General features: G+C 43.7%; 3 protein-coding genes across 3 annotated transcripts; all 3 read left to right on the forward strand.

Moving 5' to 3' along the window:
- Window positions 1-1,575: 1,575 nt before the first annotated feature.
- On the forward strand, window positions 1,576-5,055 carry LOC139214467 (E3 ubiquitin-protein ligase TRIM39-like). Its single transcript, XM_070845335.1, has 2 exons — window positions 1,576-1,871; window positions 3,730-5,055. The coding sequence occupies exons 1-2, from the start codon at window positions 1,598-1,600 to the stop codon at window positions 4,755-4,757; spliced, it is 1,302 nt and encodes a 433-aa protein (XP_070701436.1). The 5' UTR covers window positions 1,576-1,597; the 3' UTR covers window positions 4,758-5,055.
- A 1,514-nt stretch (window positions 5,056-6,569) lies between these two features.
- LOC139214458 (E3 ubiquitin-protein ligase TRIM39-like) lies at window positions 6,570-9,973 on the forward strand. The gene is made up of 2 exons (XM_070845323.1): window positions 6,570-6,865; window positions 8,631-9,973. The coding sequence occupies exons 1-2, from the start codon at window positions 6,592-6,594 to the stop codon at window positions 9,659-9,661; spliced, it is 1,305 nt and encodes a 434-aa protein (XP_070701424.1). The 5' UTR covers window positions 6,570-6,591; the 3' UTR covers window positions 9,662-9,973.
- A 2,080-nt stretch (window positions 9,974-12,053) lies between these two features.
- On the forward strand, window positions 12,054-19,419 carry LOC139220218 (E3 ubiquitin-protein ligase TRIM39-like). Its single transcript, XM_070852287.1, has 4 exons — window positions 12,054-12,327; window positions 14,796-14,945; window positions 16,952-17,086; window positions 17,967-19,419. Exons 1-4 carry the CDS (start codon window positions 12,054-12,056, stop codon window positions 18,959-18,961), a joined length of 1,554 nt encoding a protein of 517 aa, XP_070708388.1. The 3' UTR covers window positions 18,962-19,419.
- Window positions 19,420-20,531: the final 1,112 nt, after the last annotated feature.

Raw genomic sequence — 20,531 nt, forward strand, 5'->3', positions numbered from 1 at the left:
GTTTGAATTTGAGCCAAAACATTTCAACAGCAACGACTGAAATAAAGATGGTTGAGCTTTTGTCGTTTGTGTCTCATTACTTTGCAAGATGTAGAGTTTAAGTTCAGCACTGAGTTTGTGAATGTAAAGCCAAGCAAACTGTTGTTCATATTTCTGCAAAGCTTCATTCATGATCAAGAAGAACCTCGAACAACAAGAAGAACAAGAACCTCAGTCAAACTGTGACGTTATGATTGGCCGGATGTCAAGTTCTGTGCCGTGAGTTCAATTAGTTTGTTTGTGAGTGCACGTCAGTCATCAGTCTGACTTTGAAAATATACTTCATTTTCACAGTGTTGACAATATATGATATTATCATTCATCCAGTTTTAAGATTTTTTCACTGATAAACTGAAACACTGATATTTGTTTGAATAAATATTATTCCCAGACTGTATTCATCATTTATGCACAGCATATAATTAAATACAGACTTTAAACGGCTTTCCCATGTAAAGCCAATCATAAAGTCATAATGAGTAACCTGATCTGTAAATGCGAGCGCTGGTTCAGGGCAGGTGGAGTTCACCTGTGTGTTTTTGACTCCTCCCACAGCTCAGGTGTGTCTGTTGCTCCTCCCAGAGCTCAACAAGCTCATGACTGACATGAAAGACTGTCAGCAGTCAGTCCGGACAGGAAGACTGATCACAGCCAGCTACAGCTCTGACACACATACAGTAAGGCTTGTGACTTCTTTATTAAGATTATTAAGACTTGAACTAATCTTTAAAATTCAGCCACCAAACATTTATGGTTTTATTGAATTAATACAGAACCTAGAGATGTTAAGAGCCAATCGTTTGATCTGAGCCCGACTGAGATCTAAGACGACAGTCATGTTTACTGGCGCAGCTGAACTGTCTGACTGGTAACCAGCATCATTGTTCTGTTTAGCACACGGCCAGTGAACAGTGTGAAAGAGTTAAATCTCATATTCTTTGGCGACGCTCGGCTCTGTTTCTCATGTTATGTGAAAACAGCATTCTTTCCGCTCAAAGGGGTGCGGCCTTGGTGCTTTGAGTCAAAGATATATATGAGTTTGGAATGAGAGGCATGGGAATGGAGCAAAACGTGTTATGAAAGGTGTGGGCTGGTTTCTGCAACACTAAAGCCAAAACATGTAGCACTTAATGATATATTTAAGTCCCTATCCATTTGTATTTTAACATTTTTGTCAAGGTCATTGTGTCAACCATTAGGCTCTCTGTACTGTCATGTTGCCCACTTATTTGGGCTGTCAGATGTTTTATTGTGACCAAACCAGTTTTTTTTAACTTCGCTGTTCAGTTGGAATTGCATGTTACAGAATCTATAGAGTGAAGTCTTGTGAAATGATTTCATGCTTCCTTGGAGACATATTTCTGTATTTTTGAACTATAAAATTTCTTCAGTTTACTCCCATGATTCATAATAATAAACGTAAGTTATAGAGGAAGTGTTACAAAATGCTTCACACGGCAACAAAAGCAACGTAAATGCTTTAAATTGCTCTGATGTGTTTGTGTTCAAGTTTTCCTTCTGGTTTTTCGGCTCTGTCTGATTTTAGTAGGGAGACACCATGACGTCAGAGGACCTTTTGAACACTCTGGAGGAATTAAGAGACAGTGAATTCAAGAAGTTCAAATGGTATCTGCAGCAGCCCGACATCCTGCAGGGCTACCAAACCATCACAAAGTCCAAACTGGAGAGGGCAGAAAGGCTGGACACAGTGGATCTGATGGTGCAAACATATGAACTTGACGGAGCTCTGAAGGTAACCAAGATGATTTTAGAGAAAATACCCAGGAAGGATCTGGTGCAGAGTCTGTCAGACGCCATCTCAGAACCAAAAGGTCAGAACACATTTGTGTTTCCAGATAAAAAGAGTTGTATGACAAACAGAACTTGGAAACTATGACTGATCTTGTAATTATGAGAAAAGGTTTAAAGTTGGGGTAGGCAGCTTATTTTGAACTTTCAGCATGTTGTAATTCAAGTGGTTTGAGAGAAAGACTTTTGCACCTCCATCCATCCATCCATGATCTTCTGCTTATCCGGGGTTGAGTCTTGGTGGCAACAGGTCAAGTAGTTCCAGACTCCCTTCTCCCAAACAATGCTTTGCAGCTCCTCCTGGGGGATCCCGAGGCGTCCCCAGGCCAGGCGAGAGATGTAATCCCTCTAGTGGGTTCTGGGTCTCCTCCTGGAGGGACATGCCCAGAAAACTTCTCAGGGGAGGCGCCCAGGAGGCATCCTGACCAGATGCCCAAACCACTGAATTGGCTCCTTTCGATGTGAAGGAGCAGCAGCTCTTCTCCGAGCCCCTCCCGGATGTCCGAGCTCCTCACCCTATCTCTAAGGCTGAGCCCAGACACCCTTCGAAGGAAATTCATTTCAGCCGCTTGTATCTTGTTCTTTAGGTCATGACCCAGAGCTCATGACCACAGGTGAGGGTTGGAACGTAGATCGGCTGGTAAATCAATCAATCTTCACCACAACAGACTGGTACAGCGCTTGCATTACTGCTGACGCTGCACCAATCCATCTGTCCATCTCACGCTCCATTTTACCCCCACTCATGAACAAGACCCCGAGATGCTTAAACTCCCCCACTTGGGGCAGCAACTCACTCCCAACCTAGAGGGGGCAATCCACCTTTTTCTGGCAGAGAACCACGGCCTCAGACTTAGAGGTGCTGACCCTCATCCCTTCACACTCAGCTGCAAACCGCCCCAATGCCTGCTGAAGGTCGCGGTCTGAGGAAGCCAACAGAACCACATCGTCTGCAAAAAGCAGAGATGAAATTCTGAGATCAATGGAGGAAAGTCCTGCAGTTTCTACTCCAGCAACGACGATGACCATCTACACCCAAAGAAAGGAAGACAGACTCATCAAACAGAGGCTGAAATTAATGTAATAAACGAGTCAGTGTCAGTGAAGATGAGCACACGACTGCAGCACGGACACTTGCACACTTGGGCACTCTCTAAATCGTGCAAGAAACTGAAGTTAGCAGCTTCAACTGATTGTGTTTGTGATCCCAATGCTGTCATACTGTGCAGCAGCAATTCTGACAATTACCTCCCTACTTTCTTTTCAAAGGTGTGGACCTGTGAAGTCCTTTGGGATGATTTACTGTAATGTTAGCTGGCGTTAGCTACATGAACATTCTGCCACAGTTAGCACAAGGCTAAACCTTTAGCAACATCCACTCATCACCTGCTTCCACGGTATATATATGTACACAAGCTAAAACACCTAACAGCCTCTGTTAGACTCTATTTCTTCCTTTTCCATGTTGCTTTCCACTGTAGTCAGTTGTTGTCAATGGAATAGCAACTTTTTCTGCAGGACTTTCCATCATTGGATCAGGAAACTGAAGGCATGTTCACGCTCATCAGCGCTTGAAGAACAGCCATTAGGAACGCTGTCTCTTTATCAAAGCCAAACATTCAAAAGCCCGGAAACAGCCAAGAGGAGGAGCAGAAGTCCAGTTTTCTATCTGACCACTTGAATTGCAACATGCTGAAAGGTTATCATGGATAGAATAACCTGCCTACCCCACCTCTAAGTGCACTGTGGACCAGGTTTAGGGTATAAATGAAGGGGGGTTTTGACTGTATGCTAGATAAGTAGCAGAGTGATGCAGATGCTGAGAAATTTAAGGTTGTTCTCACACACACTGACTGTAGTTTCTGTCTGCTTTGCTTTCAGCTTCGCTCAGAGACAAGAAGAAACTTCAGGAAACTCTGGAGCCTTTAAAGAAGAAGTTAAAGGTTTTTGAAGAAGTTAAAGTGAAGTTTGATCAAACAGCAAGACACATTAAGGTCCAGGCCAGACAGACAGAGAGGCAGATTAAGGAGCAGTTTAAGAAGCTTCACCAGTTTCTGGAAAAGGAAGAGGAGGTGAGGATGGCTGCACTGAGGGAGGAAGAGGAGCAGAAGAGTCAGATGACGGAGGAGAAGATGGAGGCTCTGAGCAGAGAGATAGCAGCTCTTTCACACACAGTCAGAGCCACAGAGCAGGAGCTGAGAGCTGAAGACGTCTCATTCCTGAACAACTACAAGGCTGCAGTGGAGAGAGTCCAGCAGCGCCTCCTGCTGGAGGATCCACAGCTGCCCTCAGGAGCTCTGATAGACGAGGCCAAACACCTGGGCAACCTGACCTTCAACATCTGGAACAAGATGAAGGACATGGTCTCCTACTCTCCTGTGATCCTGGACCCAAACACTGCACATCCAGACCTCATCCTGTCTGAAGATCTGAGCAGCGTGAGAGAAGGAGAGAAACAGCAGCTTCCTGATAATCCAGAGAGGTTTGATTATTTAAGTGTTCTTGGATCTGAGGGCTTCACCTCAGGGACTCACAGCTGGGATGTCGAGGTTGGAGACAACAGAGGATGGACACTGGGTCTGTTAGCAGAGTCTGTCCAGAGGAAGGGACGCATACAGTCTGGATTCTGGAGAATAGGACTCTATGGTGGTAAATACTCAGCCTGGTCACCATCAGCTTCATTCACTGATCTCGTAGTGCAGAAGAATCCTCAGAGGATCAGAGTGAATCTGGACTGGAACAGAGGAAAGCTGTCGTTCTCTGATCCTGATACTAACACACACATACACACCTTCACACACACCTTCACTCAGAGGATGTTTCCATACATTAACACTTGGTATAATCTCCCAATGAAGATGTTACCAGTGCAGGTCAGTGTGACAGTGGGACAGAGCAGTCAGAGATAAAGAGAGGCTGATTGTATTTATGATGCTGTTCATTTCTTCAAGGGAAAAGTCACTGAATTTAACATCCTCCTGCTGCCTCATTATCCCAAAGATTAATTATTTTGTGCCAGTTTATATTGTTCTTTTGTTAAACAATCATCTGTTTGTTTCTGTCACTGACCTTTTCATATGTAAAATGATTTCACATCATTTATGATCTTCACGTCTCGCACCCCAGAAATTGAGCACCCCAGTGAGGTGTGAATTTGAGCCAAAACATTTCAACAGCAACGACTGAAATAAAGGTGGTTGAGCTTTTGTCGTTTGTGTCTCATTACTTTGCAAGATGTAGAGTTTAAGTTCAGCACTGAGTTTGTGAATGTAAAGCCAAGCAAACTGTTGTTCATATTTCTGCAAAGCTTCATTCATGATCAAGAAGAACCTCGAACAACAAGAAGAACAAGAACCTCAGTCAAACTGTGACGTTATGATTACCTGGATGTCAAGTTCTGTGCCGTGAGTTCAATTAGTTTGTTTGTGAGTGCACGTCAGTCATCAGTCTGACTTTGAAAATATACTTCATTTTCACAGTGTTGACAATATATGATATTATCATTCATCCAGTTTTAAGATTTTTTCACTGATAAACTGAAACACTGATATTTGTTTGAATAAATATTATTCCCAGACTGTATTCATCATTTATGCACAGCATATAATTAAATACAGACTTTAAACGGCTTTCCCATGTAAAGCCAATCATAAAGTCATAATGAGTAACCTGATCTGTAAATGCGAGCGCTGGTTCAGGGCAGGTGGAGTTCACCTGTGTGTTTTTGACTCCTCCCACAGCTCAGGTGTGTCTGTTGCTCCTCCCAGAGCTCAACAAGCTCATGACTGACATGAAAGACTGTCAGCAGTCAGTCCGGACAGGAAGACTGATCACAGCCAGCTACAGCTCTGACACACATACAGTAAGGCTTGTGACTTCTTTATTAAGATTATTAAGACTTGAACTAATCTTTAAAATTCAGCCACCAAACATTTATGGTTTTATTGAATTAATACAGAACCTAGAGATGTTAAGAGCCAATCGTTTGATCTGAGCCCGACTGAGATCTAAGACGACAGTCATGTTTACTGGCGCAGCTGAACTGTCTGACTGGTAACCAGCATCATTGTTCTGTTTAGCACACGGCCAGTGAACAGTGTGAAAGAGTTAAATCTCATATTCTTTGGCGACGCTCGGCTCTGTTTCTCATGTTATGTGAAAACAGCATTCTTTCCGCTCAAAGGGGTGCGGCCTTGGTGCTTTGAGTCAAAGATATATATGAGTTTGGAATGAGAGGCATGGGAATGGAGCAAAACGTGTTATGAAAGGTGTGGGCTGGTTTCTGCAACACTAAAGCCAAAACATGTAGCACTTAATGATATATTTAAGTCCCTATCCATTTGTATTTTAACATTTTTGTCAAGGTCATTGTGTCAACCATTAGGCTCTCTGTACTGTCATGTTGCCCACTTATTTGGGCTGTCAGATGTTTTATTGTGACCAAACCAGTTTTTTTTAACTTCGCTGTTCAGTTGGAATTGCATGTTACAGAATCTATAGAGTGAAGTCTTGTGAAATGATTTCATGCTTCCTTGGAGACATATTTCTGTATTTTTGAACTATAAAATTTCTTCAGTTTACTCCCATGATTCATAATAATAAACGTAAGTTATAGAGGAAGTGTTACAAAATGCTTCACACGGCAACAAAAGCAACGTAAATGCTTTAAATTGCTCTGATGTGTTTGTGTTCAAGTTTTCCTTCTGGTTTTTCGGCTCTGTCTGATTTTAGTAGGGAGACACCATGACGTCAGAGGACCTTTTGAACACTCTGGAGGAATTAAGAGACGATGAATTCAAGAAGTTCAAATGGTATCTGCAGCAGTCTGACATCCTGCAGGGCTACCAAACCATCACAAAGTCCAAACTGGAGAGGGCAGAAAGGCTGGACACAGTGGATCTGATGGTGCAAACATATGAACTTGACGGAGCTCTGAAGGTAACCAAGATGATTTTAGAGAAAATACCCAGGAAGGATCTGGTGCAGAGTCTGTCAGACGCCATCTCAGAACCAAAAGGTCAGAACACATTTGTGTTTCCAGATAAAGAGTTGTATGACAAACAGAACTTGGAAACTATGACTGATCTTGTAATTATGAGAAAAGGTTTAAAGTTGGGGTAGGCAGCTTATTTTGAACTTTCAGCATGTTGTAATTCAAGTGGTTTGAGAGAAAGACTTTTGCACCTCCATCCATCCATCCAAGATCTTCTGCTTATCCGGGGTTGAGTCTTGGTGGCAACAGGTCAAGTAGTTCCAGACTCCCTTCTCCCAAACAATGCTTTCCAGCTCCTCCTGGGGGATCCCGAGGCGTCCCCAGGCCAGGCGAGAGATGTAATCCCTCTAGCGGGTTCTGGGTCTCCTCCTGGAGGGACATGCCCAGAAAACCTCTCAGGGGAGGCGCCCAGGAGGCATCCTGACCAGATGCCCGAACCACTGAATTGGCTACTTTCGATGTGAAGGAGCAGCGGCTCTTCTCCGAGCCCCTCCCGGATGTCCGAGCTCCTCACCCTATATCTAAGGCTCTCTGGAAAGTAGATTGGCTGGTAAATCAATCAATCTTCACCACAACAGACCGGTACAGCGCTCGCATTACTGCTGACGCTGCACCAATCCATCTGTCCATCTCACGCTCCATTTTACCCCCACTCATGAACAAGACCCCGAGATGCTTAAACTCCCCCACTTGGGGCAGCAACTCACTCCCAACCTAGAGGGGGCAATCCACCTTTTTCTAGCAGAGAACCACGGCCTCAGACTTAGAGGTGCTGACCCTCATCCCTTCACACTCAGCTGCAAACCGCCCCAACGCCTGCTGAAGGTCGCAGTCTGAGGAAGCCAACAGAACCACATCATCTGCAAAAAGCAGAGATGAAATTCTGATATCAATGGAGGGAAGTCCTGCAGTTTCTACTCCAGCAACGACGACAACCATCTACACCCAAAGAAAGGAAGACAGACTCATCAAACAGAGGCTGAAATTAATGTAATAAACGAGTCAGTGTCAGTGAAGATGAGCACACGACTGCAGCACGGACACTTGCACACTTGGGCACTCTCTATATCGTGCAAGAAACTGAAGTTAGCAGCTTCAACTGATTGTGTTTGTGATCCCAATGCTGTCATACTGTGCAGCAGCAATTCTGACAATTACCTCCCTACTTTCTTTTCAAAGGTGTGGACCTGTGAAGTCCTTTGGGATGATTTACTGTAATGTTAGCTGGCGTTAGCTACATGAACATTCTCCTACGGTTAGCACAAGGCTAAACCTTTAGCAAATCCACTCATCACCTGCTTCCATGGTATATATATGTACACAAGCTAAAACACCTAACAGCCTCTGTTAGACTCTATTTCTTCCTTTTCCATGTTGCTTTCCACTGTAGACAGTTGTTGTCAATGGAATAGCAACTTTTTCTGCAGGACTTTCCGTCATTGGATCAGGAAACTGAAGGCATGTTCACGCTCATCAGCATTTGAAGAACAGCCAATAGGAGCGCTGTCTCTTTATCAAAGCCAAACATTCAAAAGCCCGAAAACAGCCAAGAGGAGGATAAGAAGTCCAGTTTTCTATCTGACCACTTGAATTGCAACATGCTGAAAGGTTATCATGGATAGAATAACCTGCCTACCCCACCTCAAGTGCACTGTGGACCAGGTTTAGGGTATAAATGAAGGGGGGTTTTGACTGTATGCTAGATAAGTAGCAGAGTGATGCAGATGCTGAGAAATTTAAGGTTGTTCTCACACACACTGAGTGTAGTTTCTGTCTGCTTTGCTTTCAGCTTCGCTCAGAGACAAGAACAAACTTCAGGAAACTCTGGAGCCTTTAAAGAAGAAGTTAAAGGTTTTTGAAGAAGTTAAAGTGAAGTTTGATCAAACAGCAAAACACATTAAGATCCAGGCCAGACAGACAGAGAGGCAGATTAAGGAGCAGTTTAAGAAGCTTCACCAGTTTCTAGAAGAGGAAGAGGAGGTGAGGATGGCTGCACTGAGGGAGGAAGAGGAGCACAAGAGTCAGATGATGAAGGAGAAGATGGAGGCTCTGAGCAGAGAGATAGCAGCTCTTTCACACACAGTCAGAGCCACAGAGGAGGAGCTGAGAGCTGAAGACGTCTCATTCCTGAACAACTACAAGGCGGCAGTGGAGAGAGTCCAGCAGCGCCCCCTGCTGGAGGATCCACAGCTGCCCTCAGGAGCTCTGATAGACGAGGCCAAACACCTGGGCAACCTGACCTTCAACATCTGGAACAAGATGAAGGACATGGTCTCCTACTCTCCTGTGATCCTGGACCCAAACACTGCACATCCAGGACTCATCCTGTCTGAAGATCTGAGCAGCCTGAGACGAGGAGAGAAACAGCAGCTTCCTGATAATCCAGAGAGGTTTGATTGTTTTAAACGTGTTCTTGGATCTGAGGGCTTCACCTCAGGGACTCACAGCTGGGATGTCGAGGTTGGAGACAACACAGGCTGGTTTTTGGGTCTGTTAGCAGAGTCTGTCCAGAGGAAGGGAGTCGTACTATTGGAAGTCTGGTTAATAAGATTCTATGATGGTAAATACTCAGCACTCTCACCACCAGCTTCATTCACTGATCTCGTAGTGCAGAAGAAGCCTCAGAGGATCAGAGTGAATCTGGACTGGAACAGAGGAAAGCTGTCGTTCTCTGATCCTGATACTAACAGACACATACACACCTTCACACACACCTTCACTGAGAGGATGTTTCCATACATTCACGCTTGGGATAATCTCCCAGTGAAGATATTACCAGTGCAGGTCAGTGTGACAGTGGGACAGAGCAGTCAGAGATAAAGAGAGGCTGATTGTATTTATGATGCTGTTCATTTCTTCAAGGGAAAAGTCACTGAATTTAATATCCTCCTGCTGCCTCATTATCCCAAAGATTACTTATTTTGTGCCAGTTTATATTGTTCTTTTGTTAAGCAATCAGCTGTTTGTTTCTGTCACTGACCTTTTCATATGTAAAATGATTTCACGTCATTTATAATCTTCACGTCTCGCACCCCAGCAGAAGGGTGTATTCTTTTGGTGGGGGTTGAATTTGTGAGGTTTGAATTTGAGCCAAATCAAACATTTCAAAAGCAACGACTGAAATAAAGATGGTTGAGCTTTTGTCGTTTGTGTCTCATTACTTTGCAAGATGTAGAGTTTAAGTTCAGCACTGAGTTTGTGAATGTAAAGCCAAACAAACTGTTGTTCATATTTCTGCAAAGCTTCATTCATGATCAAGAAGAACCTCGAACAACAAGAAGAACAAGAACCTCAGTCAAACTGTGACGTTATGATTGGCCGGATGTCAAGTTCTGTGCCGTGAGTTCAACTAGTTTGTTTGTGAGTGCACGTCAGTCATCAGTCTGACTTTGAAAATATGCTTCATTTTCACAGTGTTGACAATATATGATATTATCATTCATCCAGTTTTAAGATTTTTTCACTGATGATAAACTGAAACACTGATATTTGTTTGAATAAATATTATTCCCAGACTGTATTCATCATTTATGCACAGCATATAATTAAATACAGACTTTAAACGGCTTTCCCACGTAAAGCCAATCATAAAGTCATAATGAGTAACCTGATCTGTAAAAGCGAGCGCTGGTTCAGGGCAGGTGGAGTTCACCTGTGTGTTTTTGACTCCTCCCACAGCTCAGGTGTGTCTGTTGCTCCTCCCAGAGCTCAACAAGCTCATGACTGACATGAAAGACTGTCAGCAGTCAGTCCGGACAGGAAGACTGATCACAGCCAACTGTTGCTGCTCTGATGTATTTGTGTTTAAGTTTTCCTTCTGGTTGAACTGCACTGTCTGGTTTTAGTGTGGAGCCATGAAGACTAGCGACCGCTGTGTGGAGAAGAAAAGGGAAGACACCTGTCGCACACACACAACCTGATGTTCATGAAGTGGCAGACTGATTTATAATTGTTCTCTCAGTCCGACCTGTCTGTCAGTTTTCGTCTTGGATCTAAAATATTCTCTTACGTTTACTATAAAAACTTTACTATAAAAACACCCTGGGCTTTAAGTTATGTTCTAACTCTTCCACTGCACTCAGTGTAGGTTCAAAGCCTACAAAGCCCCACCCCTCACCTGACTCACCTGAGACAAACCAGGAAACAGTTTCTTCCTGTTTAAAGAGAGACACACAGACTGAAGAGCAGACGATCAGATTCACCTTCAGACCAAACTACCAACTTTCTCTGAGTGAGTTCAGCTACAGGAGAGAAAAATGGAAAACTGCTCAATTCCTGCTTCAAGCTGCTGAGTCTCCACACACACTGAACGTGAGTCTGACTAAAAAAACACTCAAAATGAAAGTACATTACAGAGAAGTTAGTAGAGCAGGGAGGGGAGCCATTATTCATTCATGGTTTATTTGATAGGGACAGATGCAGTACAGCTCTCCCATGCAAGGTTCATAGTGTTTATAGTGGATGGTAACTTGCAGCTCCCGTCTTTACAAGGACTTTTATGAAAATAACAGATTGAACCGGTGAGATTAACAGAAGGTAAACTGGATACAGCAAAACACAATGAAGCACAAGTTTAAAAACCTTTCAGTCCAGAACTAGACATGAGTACAGGTTTGTTGCTGAATTCACCAGGATGAGGTCGGTCTTTTAACTGTTTAAAGTGTTGGAGCTTGTGGCAGATTGCAGCCGATCAGATAGGAAGCTCCAGGACTTTGAGCCTTTTACAGAAAAAGCTGTCTGAGCAAATGATGTTTGCAGGACCTGCTGCAGCTCTGCAGTCTCAGTGTCTTTGCAGAAAGGCTGAGGAGTGACTCTGTTTAAAATAGAAGTTACAATCTTATATTTAGTCAAAATGCAGCTCTGAGAAACTTCCATTAAGCCCCACACTCAGCATCCAGTGGGGACCCCTTCAGTGATCTCGCTCCACATCCAAACCTGTGCACCCACTAAGAGACGTATTTACAGGCTGATGTTCTTTCCAAAGTCCAACAGTTTTTTTTGTCTGTCTTAGAACAAAACTGCGTTATATCAATTTGTAAATTCATCTTTTTTTTTTTACTCTCTTTCGCTTGATAACTTAAAAACTTAAAAACAGTGAACGTCAGCAGAAATATCTGGCCTTTGTTCCACCATTGACTCTAGTTGCAGCTCCTGTTGCTGCTCTGATGTGTTTGTGTTCAAGTTTTCCTTCTGGTTTTAGTAGGGAGACACCATGACGTCAGAGGACCTTTTGAAGATTCTTAAGGACTTGGGAGACGATGAATTCAATGACTTCAAATGGTATCTGCGGAAGCCCGACATCCTGCAGGGCAACCAAACCATAACAAAGTCCCAACTGGAGAAGGCAGACAGGCCGAACACAGTGGATCTGATGGTACAAACATGTGAACTTGACGGAGCTCGGAAGGTAACCAAGATGATTTTAGAGAAAATGTCCAGGAAGGATCTGGTGCAGAGTCTGTCAGACGCCATCTCAGAACCAAAAGGTCAGAACACATTTGTGTTTCCAGATAAAGAGTTGTATGACAAACAGAACTTGGAAACTATGACTGATCTTGTAATTATGAGAAAAGATTTAAAGTTGGCGTAGGCAGTTTGTTTGCACCTCCTCTTGGCCAATCACAGGTCCTCTCAGAGGGACAGCGTTCCTATTGGCCTATAAAAGCATGTGAATTTCCCTTCAGATGCAGCTGAAAGCCTGCTTAAATGGAGGAACGACTGTCTACACCCAAAGAAAGGAAGACAGACTCATCAAACAGAGGCTGAAAATAAATGTAATAAACGAGTCAGTGTCAGTGAAGATGAGCACATGACTGCAGCACGGACACTTGCACACTCGGGCACTCTCTTAATTCGTGCAGGAAACTGAAGTTAGCAGCTTCAACTGATTGTGTTTGTGATCCTAATGCTGTCATACTGTGCAGCAGCAATTCTGACAATTACCTCCCTACTTTCTTTTCAAAGGTGTGGACCTGTGAAGTCCTTTGGGATGATTTACTGTAATGTTAGCTGGCGTTAGCTACATGAGTGGCTAAAGGCTAAACCTTTAGCAACATCCACTCATCACCTGCTGCTCACACCTAACAGCCTCTGTTAAACTCTATTTCTTCCTTTTCCATGTTGCTTTCCACTGTAGACAGTTGTTGTCAATGGAATAGCAACTTTTTCTGCAGGACTTTCCGTCATTGGATCAGGAAACTGAAGGCATGTTCACGCTCATCAGCGTTTGAAGAACAGCTGTTAAACTCTATTTCTTCCTTTTCCATGTTGCTTTCCACTGTAGACAGTTGTTGTCACTGGAATAGTCTCTCCAGTCTCTCTCCAGGCCTGTTTTCACCTGCACTAAAAACAGCTGTCATCAAACCCCAGCTCAAAAAAACCAAAACCCCCGAAGTCCTAGCCAACTACAGGTTCATCTCCAACCTACCATTTCTTTCCAAGGTTTTGAAAAAAGTCGTTGCCACCGAGGTGCACGGCCATCTCAAATCAAATAATCTCTATGAAAAATTCCAATCTGGTTTCCGCTCCACCCACAGCACTGAAGGGTCACTAATGATCTTCTTATGGCAGCAGACGACGGCTCTTGATATGGTTGATCATAACATCCTCTTACCGCCTACAGCACACCATTGGACTCTCTGACTCTGTCCTAAACTGGTTTCAGTCATACCTCACAGGAAGAGCAGAACATGTTGCTCTGGGAGATGCTAAATCTCAGATACACCCTGTCACCCTGTGGAGTTCCTCAAGGATCAGTCCTCGGTCCTATCCTCTTCACCATCTACAAATTAAAAGTAGTGACACTCAGAGGGTGTTTTCTCCCCAGGTTAGTATTCCAGAGCCATCTCTGAAATTAGTGAGGCCTGTTGCTCCGACAGGAGTGCCTTTAACTTTTGAGCAGCAAAAGGAGTTATTAACTTTACAGCACAAATTTGAATTGGATAGAGACCAAGCTATTCGTGCGCAGGAGCATGCTGTTGAAATTGAGAGGTTAAAGTGTAATGTGAGGATACGTGAAGCTGAGCTACAGCAGGAGAAAGAGTGTCAAGAGTTTGAGCATGAACTAGTACCTGAGGCTTATCGGCAGAAATTTAGGAGTGTAAGAAAGTCTGAGAAAGAGACCTATGTGGAGTTTGCGCATGAGTTGTCTATTCTTTTTGGTCGATGGCGGGTGGCTTCTGAGGGCCAGACTTTTGAACAGTTGTGTGAACTTGTTTTGTCAGAACAGTTTAAAGAAACTCTTCCTGAGCGCATGGCAATTTTTTTGAGTGAGAGAAATGCTAAAACTTTAAATGATGCTGCAGTTAAAGCAGATGAGTATGCCTTAACTCATAAAATGCAAGGTGCCTATGCCCGCAGAGATGGTGTTGGTAGGGGTCATCAGAAGGGTTCAGGAGGTGACCTTTTTTTAAAATCAGGTAGCAGTGGTAGCAAATCAGATTTAGGACATACTTGTAACCACTGTTTAGGGAAAGGTCATTGGAAAGTGAAATGTCCTGTCCTAAAAATAAAACAGAATTCTCAACCAGGTCACCGCCCGGTCAAACCTGCGGCCCTGGCTGTCCCAGTACGGTTGACAAACATGAGTGAGAAAGCTAAAGCTATTGCTGCAGTTCAGCAGCACTCTAAGCCGTCAGCATTAGCTGGTCATGTCTCATCTGTTGAGCCTCAGCTTCTTCCTGAGGAATCTGGTGTGTCTTCATCAGGTGACTTTTGCCAGGCTGACATGCCTGAGGAAATTGATCCAGGATACTGGGAATATGTCAGTGATGGGTTTGTAAGGAGTGTAAAGAGTTCCAGTTAAAGTCTTGAGAGATTCTGGTGCCTTAGATTCTTTTATCTTAGCATCTGTGCTGCCTTTTACAGCTGATACTGCTACAGGGGACTGTTTTGGTTAGAGGTGTGGGGTTGACTGTGTTTCCAGTACCTTTGCATAAAATGGTTTTCTTTTCAGATCAGGAGGAAGAGGAAGTAGCTCTGGCAGTGCGTCCTACCCTTCCAGTACGAGATGTGCAGCGGATTCTGGGGAATGATCTAAGTGATGGTCCCTTCTTGGAGTCATCTCCCTCCCCAGTGGTTACTTGTTCTCCTTCTGGGGATCAGGGTGAGTACAAAAATGACAAGCAGGTTTTTCCAGTATGTGTTGTCACTAGGGCTCAGTCACTGAACAAAAATAAGTTGGAAATCAAATTAAAAAAAAACTTCTCCAAATGTTCAGTTTCCTTTACCTGACTTTACCTTTTCTGTGTCGCGTGCTGGGTTAATACAGGGGTAGAAAGAGGATTATACTTTGTCTGACCTGTTTCAGCAGGTGCGTCCAGTGGAGGAGTTGGAAAGTGTGGCCCATGGTTACTTCCTTGAAGAGGGTATGTTGGTGAGAAAATTATTGCCTCAGGGTGATAAGTTTATGGGTGATGCCATTTTCCAGATTGTTGTTCCTACTGTTACCGGTAAGCCTGGCCCGTTAAGCATGGGGGCTTCTGGGAAATGCAGGAGAGAAAGAGAGGCGCGCTAGGTGTACATCCCGCTCTGTACTGCACTTGTCACTGTGTCTAAAAAGAGAAATAAAAACGGTTCCAGTTCGCAAGGCTTACTGCCTCTCCTGCAGTCTGTTATGACAGCGGCCTGAACTGCTTGTTACCGGCACGAAACGAGTCAATGCAGCAGTGCCGTTTACTACGGTATACACCACGGAGCTGAAGAGGTAACACTACCAAGTTATGGGATGGTATTTTGAAAATTGCTCATGACATGGTGGCTGGGCATGTGGGAGTTAAAAAGACCTATGACAAGATTTTATGGTACTTTTACTGGCCTCGGTTGAAGAAGGATATTTCTGCCTATATCAAAACCTGTCACACTTGTCAGCTCACAGGAAAACCGAATCAGTCTACTAAACCAACTCCTTTGCAGCCCATAGCGGTAGCAAATCAACCGTTTGAGCATTTGTTGATTGATTGTGTCGGTCCACTGCCTAAATCCAAATCTGGTAGTTTGTATCTGTTTACAGTGATGTGTGAAACAACCAGATATCCAGCTGCTTTTCCCTTGCACAACCACCAAGTCTATAATGAAAACTTCATATTAAACATGTTCGGTCAACTGCTTATCATCCAGAAAGCCAGGGAGCTATTGAGCGGTTCCATCAAACTTTGAAGTCCCTTTTGCACTCTTATTGTACTGAGCTGTGTTGTTATTGGGAAGAAGGGCTGCCTTGGCTAATGCTAGCTGCCCGGGAGGTCACTCAGGAGAGTACTGGTTGTAGCCCAAATGACCTGGTGTTTGGTCACACCGTTCGTGGTCCTTTAGCAGTGCTACAGGCTGACTGGAAGATGCTTTCTCGTCCTTCAGATCTAACTGATTATGTGAATGAGTTCAAGAGACGTTTGTATGAAGCAGGTAAAATGACTAAAACCAATCTAGAAAAGGTTCAGGGAAAAATGAAGCGCTTGTATGATTGCCGGGCTGAAGTGCATGTCTTTTGTCCAGGGGATCAAGTTCTGGTAAACCTTCCTGTGGTGGGTTCTCCTTTTCAGGCAAGGTTTTCAGGTCCTTATTCTGTTGTGAAACAGGTTTCAGATTTGAATGATTTGGTTTCCACTCCTGACAGACGGAAGATGACACAGTTGTGCCATGTAAATATGTTGAAACCTTATTTTCCTTGTTCCAGTGAGGGAGAAATAAAGTCAGCGGCCCTGGTGGTTCTGCTGGGTGCTTTATCCTGTTCCTCTTTGGTGGAGGAAGGTGGGAAAGAGAAAATGAGTGATTCAGAATCACTGAGTAACTTGGATAAGTTGTTGGGACATTTTTCTGAGCCTGAAAGGAAAGAGTTGTCTAACCTAATTTTGGAATTTCCTTCTCTGTTCTCAGACGAATTTTGAGGTTTATGTGGGTGGTAGAGGTAAAACCCTGGTAGTTTGATGGTGGTGGTGGTGTTTGTTCCTTCAGCCCTTCAGCCTCGACATTCGACATATAGAAGGTTCTGCGAATGGTGTGGCTGATGCTCTGTCACGTGCATTCCTTCCTTGAGTGTTTCCAGCATGATGGTCCATTTCATTCTTTTGAACTGCTCCTCTCTCCCTCACTATCTTAATTTGCTTCTTTTTGCAGGATGGGCTGGATCGAGTACCCTTTGGGCCCTCATCTTTATGGGAGGGGTTGTGTTGGCCTTGCTGGCCTTTCGCATCTACACTGTTGACCCCTGTCATGCGTCTGGAGAAGTCGTCGAGTCACCTGGCCGCACCTGTAGGTGTAGTCCTACCCGATGAGAGGCCGTCTCTGTCCTTCTGCTCTCTCTCTGGGGCTGAGTTGCTGGCTGACCACATGGCCAGAAAACCTTTGTTGTTTAGTACATTGTTCATATTTCTGTTGACTTATGCTGTGTTAATTAATATCTCCCTGCTACTTTTGGTGTGGACTCTCTCCTTTGTTGCAACCTGTGAGCCAGGTTTGTAACACTGATGACACACAACTCTATTTCAAAACTAACCCCAACTCCTCTGCAGCCATAGATGCCCGGAATTGATGTGGGGTGAAGTTGAGATTCATCCACACTCACCACCTGCCTGGAGGAGATAAAGGTGTGGATGAATCTCAACTTCCTGCAAATCAACAACTCTGCCGTCTTAGTCGGCACCCCACATTAATTCCGGGCATCTAACATTACCTCTATATCTTTATCTGGCCATCAGTCACCAACCTAGGTGTTAAATTTGACTGTTGTTTTTTAGGCTGTGTTCTTAAACGTTGTTGTTTTTAAATGTCTTGTGTTTTTTTAATTGCTGCACTTTGAGATTTGTATTTCCAAATGAAAAGTGCATTATACATAAAATGTATTATTCTTATTATTATTCTTTACCAAAGCCCGAAAACAGCCAAGAGGAGGTACAGAAGTCTAGTTTTCTATCTGACCACTTGAATTGCAACATGCTGAAAGGTTATCATGGATAGAATAACCTGCCTACTCCACCTCTAAGTGCACTGTGGACCAGGTTTAGGGTTGTTTTTATATATGAAGGGGGGTTTTGACTGTATGCTAGATAAGTAGCAGAGTGATGCAGATACTGAGAAATTTAAGGTTGTTCTCACACACACTGACTGTAGTTTCTGTCTGCTTTGCTTTCAGCTTCGTTCAGCGACAAGAAGAAACTTCAGGAAACTCTGGAGCCCTTAAAGAAGAAGTTAGAGGTTTCTGAACAAGTTAAAGTGAAGTTTGATCAAACAGAAAAACACATTAAGGTCCAGGCCAGACAGACAGAGTGGCAGATTAAGGAGCAGTTTAAGAAGCTTCACCAGTTTCTAGAAGAGGAAGAGGGGGTGAGGATGGCTGCACTGAGGAAGGAAGAGGAGCAGAAGAGTCAGATGATGAAGGAGAAGATGGAGGCTCTGATCAGAGAGATAGCAGCTCTTTCACACACAGTCAGAGCCACAGAGGAGGAGCTGAGAGCTGAAGACGTCTCATTCCTGAACAACTACAAGGCTGCAGTGGAGAGAGTCCAGCAGCGCCTCCTGCTGGAGGATCCACAGCTGCCCTCAGGAGCTCTGATAGACGAGGCCAAACACCTGGGCAACCTGAACTTCAACATCTGGAACAAGATGAAGGACATGGTCTCCTACTCTCCTGTGATCCTGGACCCAAACACTGCACATCCAGAACTCATCCTGCCTGAAGATCTGAGCAGCGTGAGAGGAGGAGAGAAACAGAAGCTTCCTGATAATCCAGAGAGGTTTGATTATTTACAAGGTGTTCTGGGATCTGAGGGCTTCACCTCAGGGACTCACAGCTGGGATGTTGAGGTTGGAGACAACACAAGGTGGACACTGGGTCTGTTAGCAGAGTCTGTCCAGAGGAAGGGAAACATACAGTCTGGATTCTGGAGAATAGGACTCTATAATGGTAAATACTCAGCACTCTCACCATCAGCTCCAGCCACTGATCTCGTGGTGCAGAAGAAGCCTCAGAGGATCAGAGTGAATCTGGACTGGAACAGAGGAAAGCTGTCGTTCTTTGATCCTGATACTAACAGACACATACACACCTTCACACACACCTTCACTGAGAGGGTGTTTCCATACATTCATGCTTGGAATAATCTCTCAGTGAAGATATTACCAAAATAACAGGTTGAAATGATTGATTTAACAGCAGATCTGTGCATCAGGCCACCCCTGTGCGTCCTTGTGTGGGTGCTCTACAGTGACACTAGTGGTCCAAAAGTCCACAGGCTGCCTTTAACTTTGTGAAATGGTGATGTACTGACCCATTTAGAACAATACTACTGCCAAGCGTAAAATCTGGGAAAGAAAAAAATGTGAAAGCTGACCTAAAAGTCCATTTGGCTAAAATAGAGGAAATTAAAGTTTCTCCAAATAACACATTAAATTGCCATGAAATTGAAATGGTGTTGGAAGGCATCGGTTTCTGCGGAGCCAGTCTGTCCAATCCCATTACTGGGCAGGTGGTTGAACATATTGCATATCACCAGCGGAGATGCATATATGTCCCTAAAGGGGTATTTCAGCAAAATACCACAAGGCAGATTTATTATGCACATGTGGTAGATTTATACTGCACATAATCTCACAGATGCCCCAAAAATGTTAATGGACTTGCAGAAATTCATTTGATATCTTGGCTATCGAAGGCTAACGAGTGTGAAATGTACACTTAAACACTGTCATACTGAATACTGTGTTTTTCCTGGAAAAAAAAAAATCTAAAAAAAAACAAAAAACGGCAGAGCAATAAAAGCATTTCCAGCTGTGAGTCAGACTCAGTGAAGGTTTCCTGCTGTCCCACACTGTGAAGACCAACAGCCATACAACAGCACAAAGACAAGATAAACAGGGGAGCATCAAATGTTACAGGACGGAAACGACATGCTTCATATCAATACAGAATGCAGCGTTTAGCAGGAAAGAGCAAAAGTACATAAAAAAATTCAAATGTATGACAGATAAGAGTGTCAGAAGAAAGAAATATGTGCATAAATGTTTGAATTATAAAAAGGAGGGAGAGCTTGCTCAGAAAAAAAGATCTTAAACCATAATTATTATTGAAAGCAGGAATGGGGCTCAGTTAATCTGGGATGGCTCAGGTTATTCTCTCATTGCAGAGTTGACAAGATTACATAAAGTAATGACGGGGGAAGGCAGTTATGTAATACAGTGACTGCGAGCCCCCCCTGGGACAAACTGCCCCTCCTAAAACACCCCCCAAAGGCAAATCTGTCCATGACTGAATAGAGGAGCGTGTCAGGAATATGATATGTTGTTGGGACACTGAGCCCTAGTTACTTAAATCAAATATTGATAATGCAACATGAAAATTAATATCAATGGATTCTGAAACTTCTATTGTCCTTTGTCTTACTTTGATCTGGGTAATTATTGTGCTCTAACTTTTGGAACTACAGCTCACATTACTTGGAGGCTTTGGGGGATGTAAACAAGAATTCTTAATGTTTTCCACAGAGCCAGTTAGCTAGCTGTGGGCTAACATTTGAGCTCTGCAGTTTCAGCCTATATTGGTTTCCATTTTCGCTAATTGGCACCATTAAAAGTATGCCGAATTACCTATTAGCAGTTCCTGTTTGCAGTGTACCCATGGATGCACAGACAGTTATCACTGGATTACTTTGATACTGAAGAAAACTTAAAAATGTGATAATTTCAAGGCAAGTTCTGGAGC

Source organism: Pempheris klunzingeri, chromosome 2 (genome assembly GCF_042242105.1).
Source record: "Pempheris klunzingeri isolate RE-2024b chromosome 2, fPemKlu1.hap1, whole genome shotgun sequence".
In the NCBI taxonomy this organism is placed as follows: Eukaryota; Metazoa; Chordata; class Actinopteri; order Acropomatiformes; family Pempheridae; genus Pempheris; species Pempheris klunzingeri.

Coding starts and splice junctions, on each gene's coding strand:
- LOC139214458 (XM_070845323.1), top strand. CDS start 6,592: ATGACGTCAGAGGACCTTTTGAACACTCTGGAGGAATTAAGAGACGAT. Junction 6,866..8,630: donor CGCCATCTCAGAACCAAAAG/GTCAGAACACAT, acceptor CTTTGCTTTCAG/CTTCGCTCAGAGACAAGAAC.
- LOC139214467 (XM_070845335.1), top strand. CDS start 1,598: ATGACGTCAGAGGACCTTTTGAACACTCTGGAGGAATTAAGAGACAGT. Junction 1,872..3,729: donor CGCCATCTCAGAACCAAAAG/GTCAGAACACAT, acceptor CTTTGCTTTCAG/CTTCGCTCAGAGACAAGAAG.
- LOC139220218 (XM_070852287.1), top strand. CDS start 12,054: ATGACGTCAGAGGACCTTTTGAAGATTCTTAAGGACTTGGGAGACGAT. Junction 12,328..14,795: donor CGCCATCTCAGAACCAAAAG/GTCAGAACACAT, acceptor TTTTCTTTTCAG/ATCAGGAGGAAGAGGAAGTA. Junction 17,087..17,966: donor CGAGTCACCTGGCCGCACCT/GTAGGTGTAGTC, acceptor CTTTGCTTTCAG/CTTCGTTCAGCGACAAGAAG.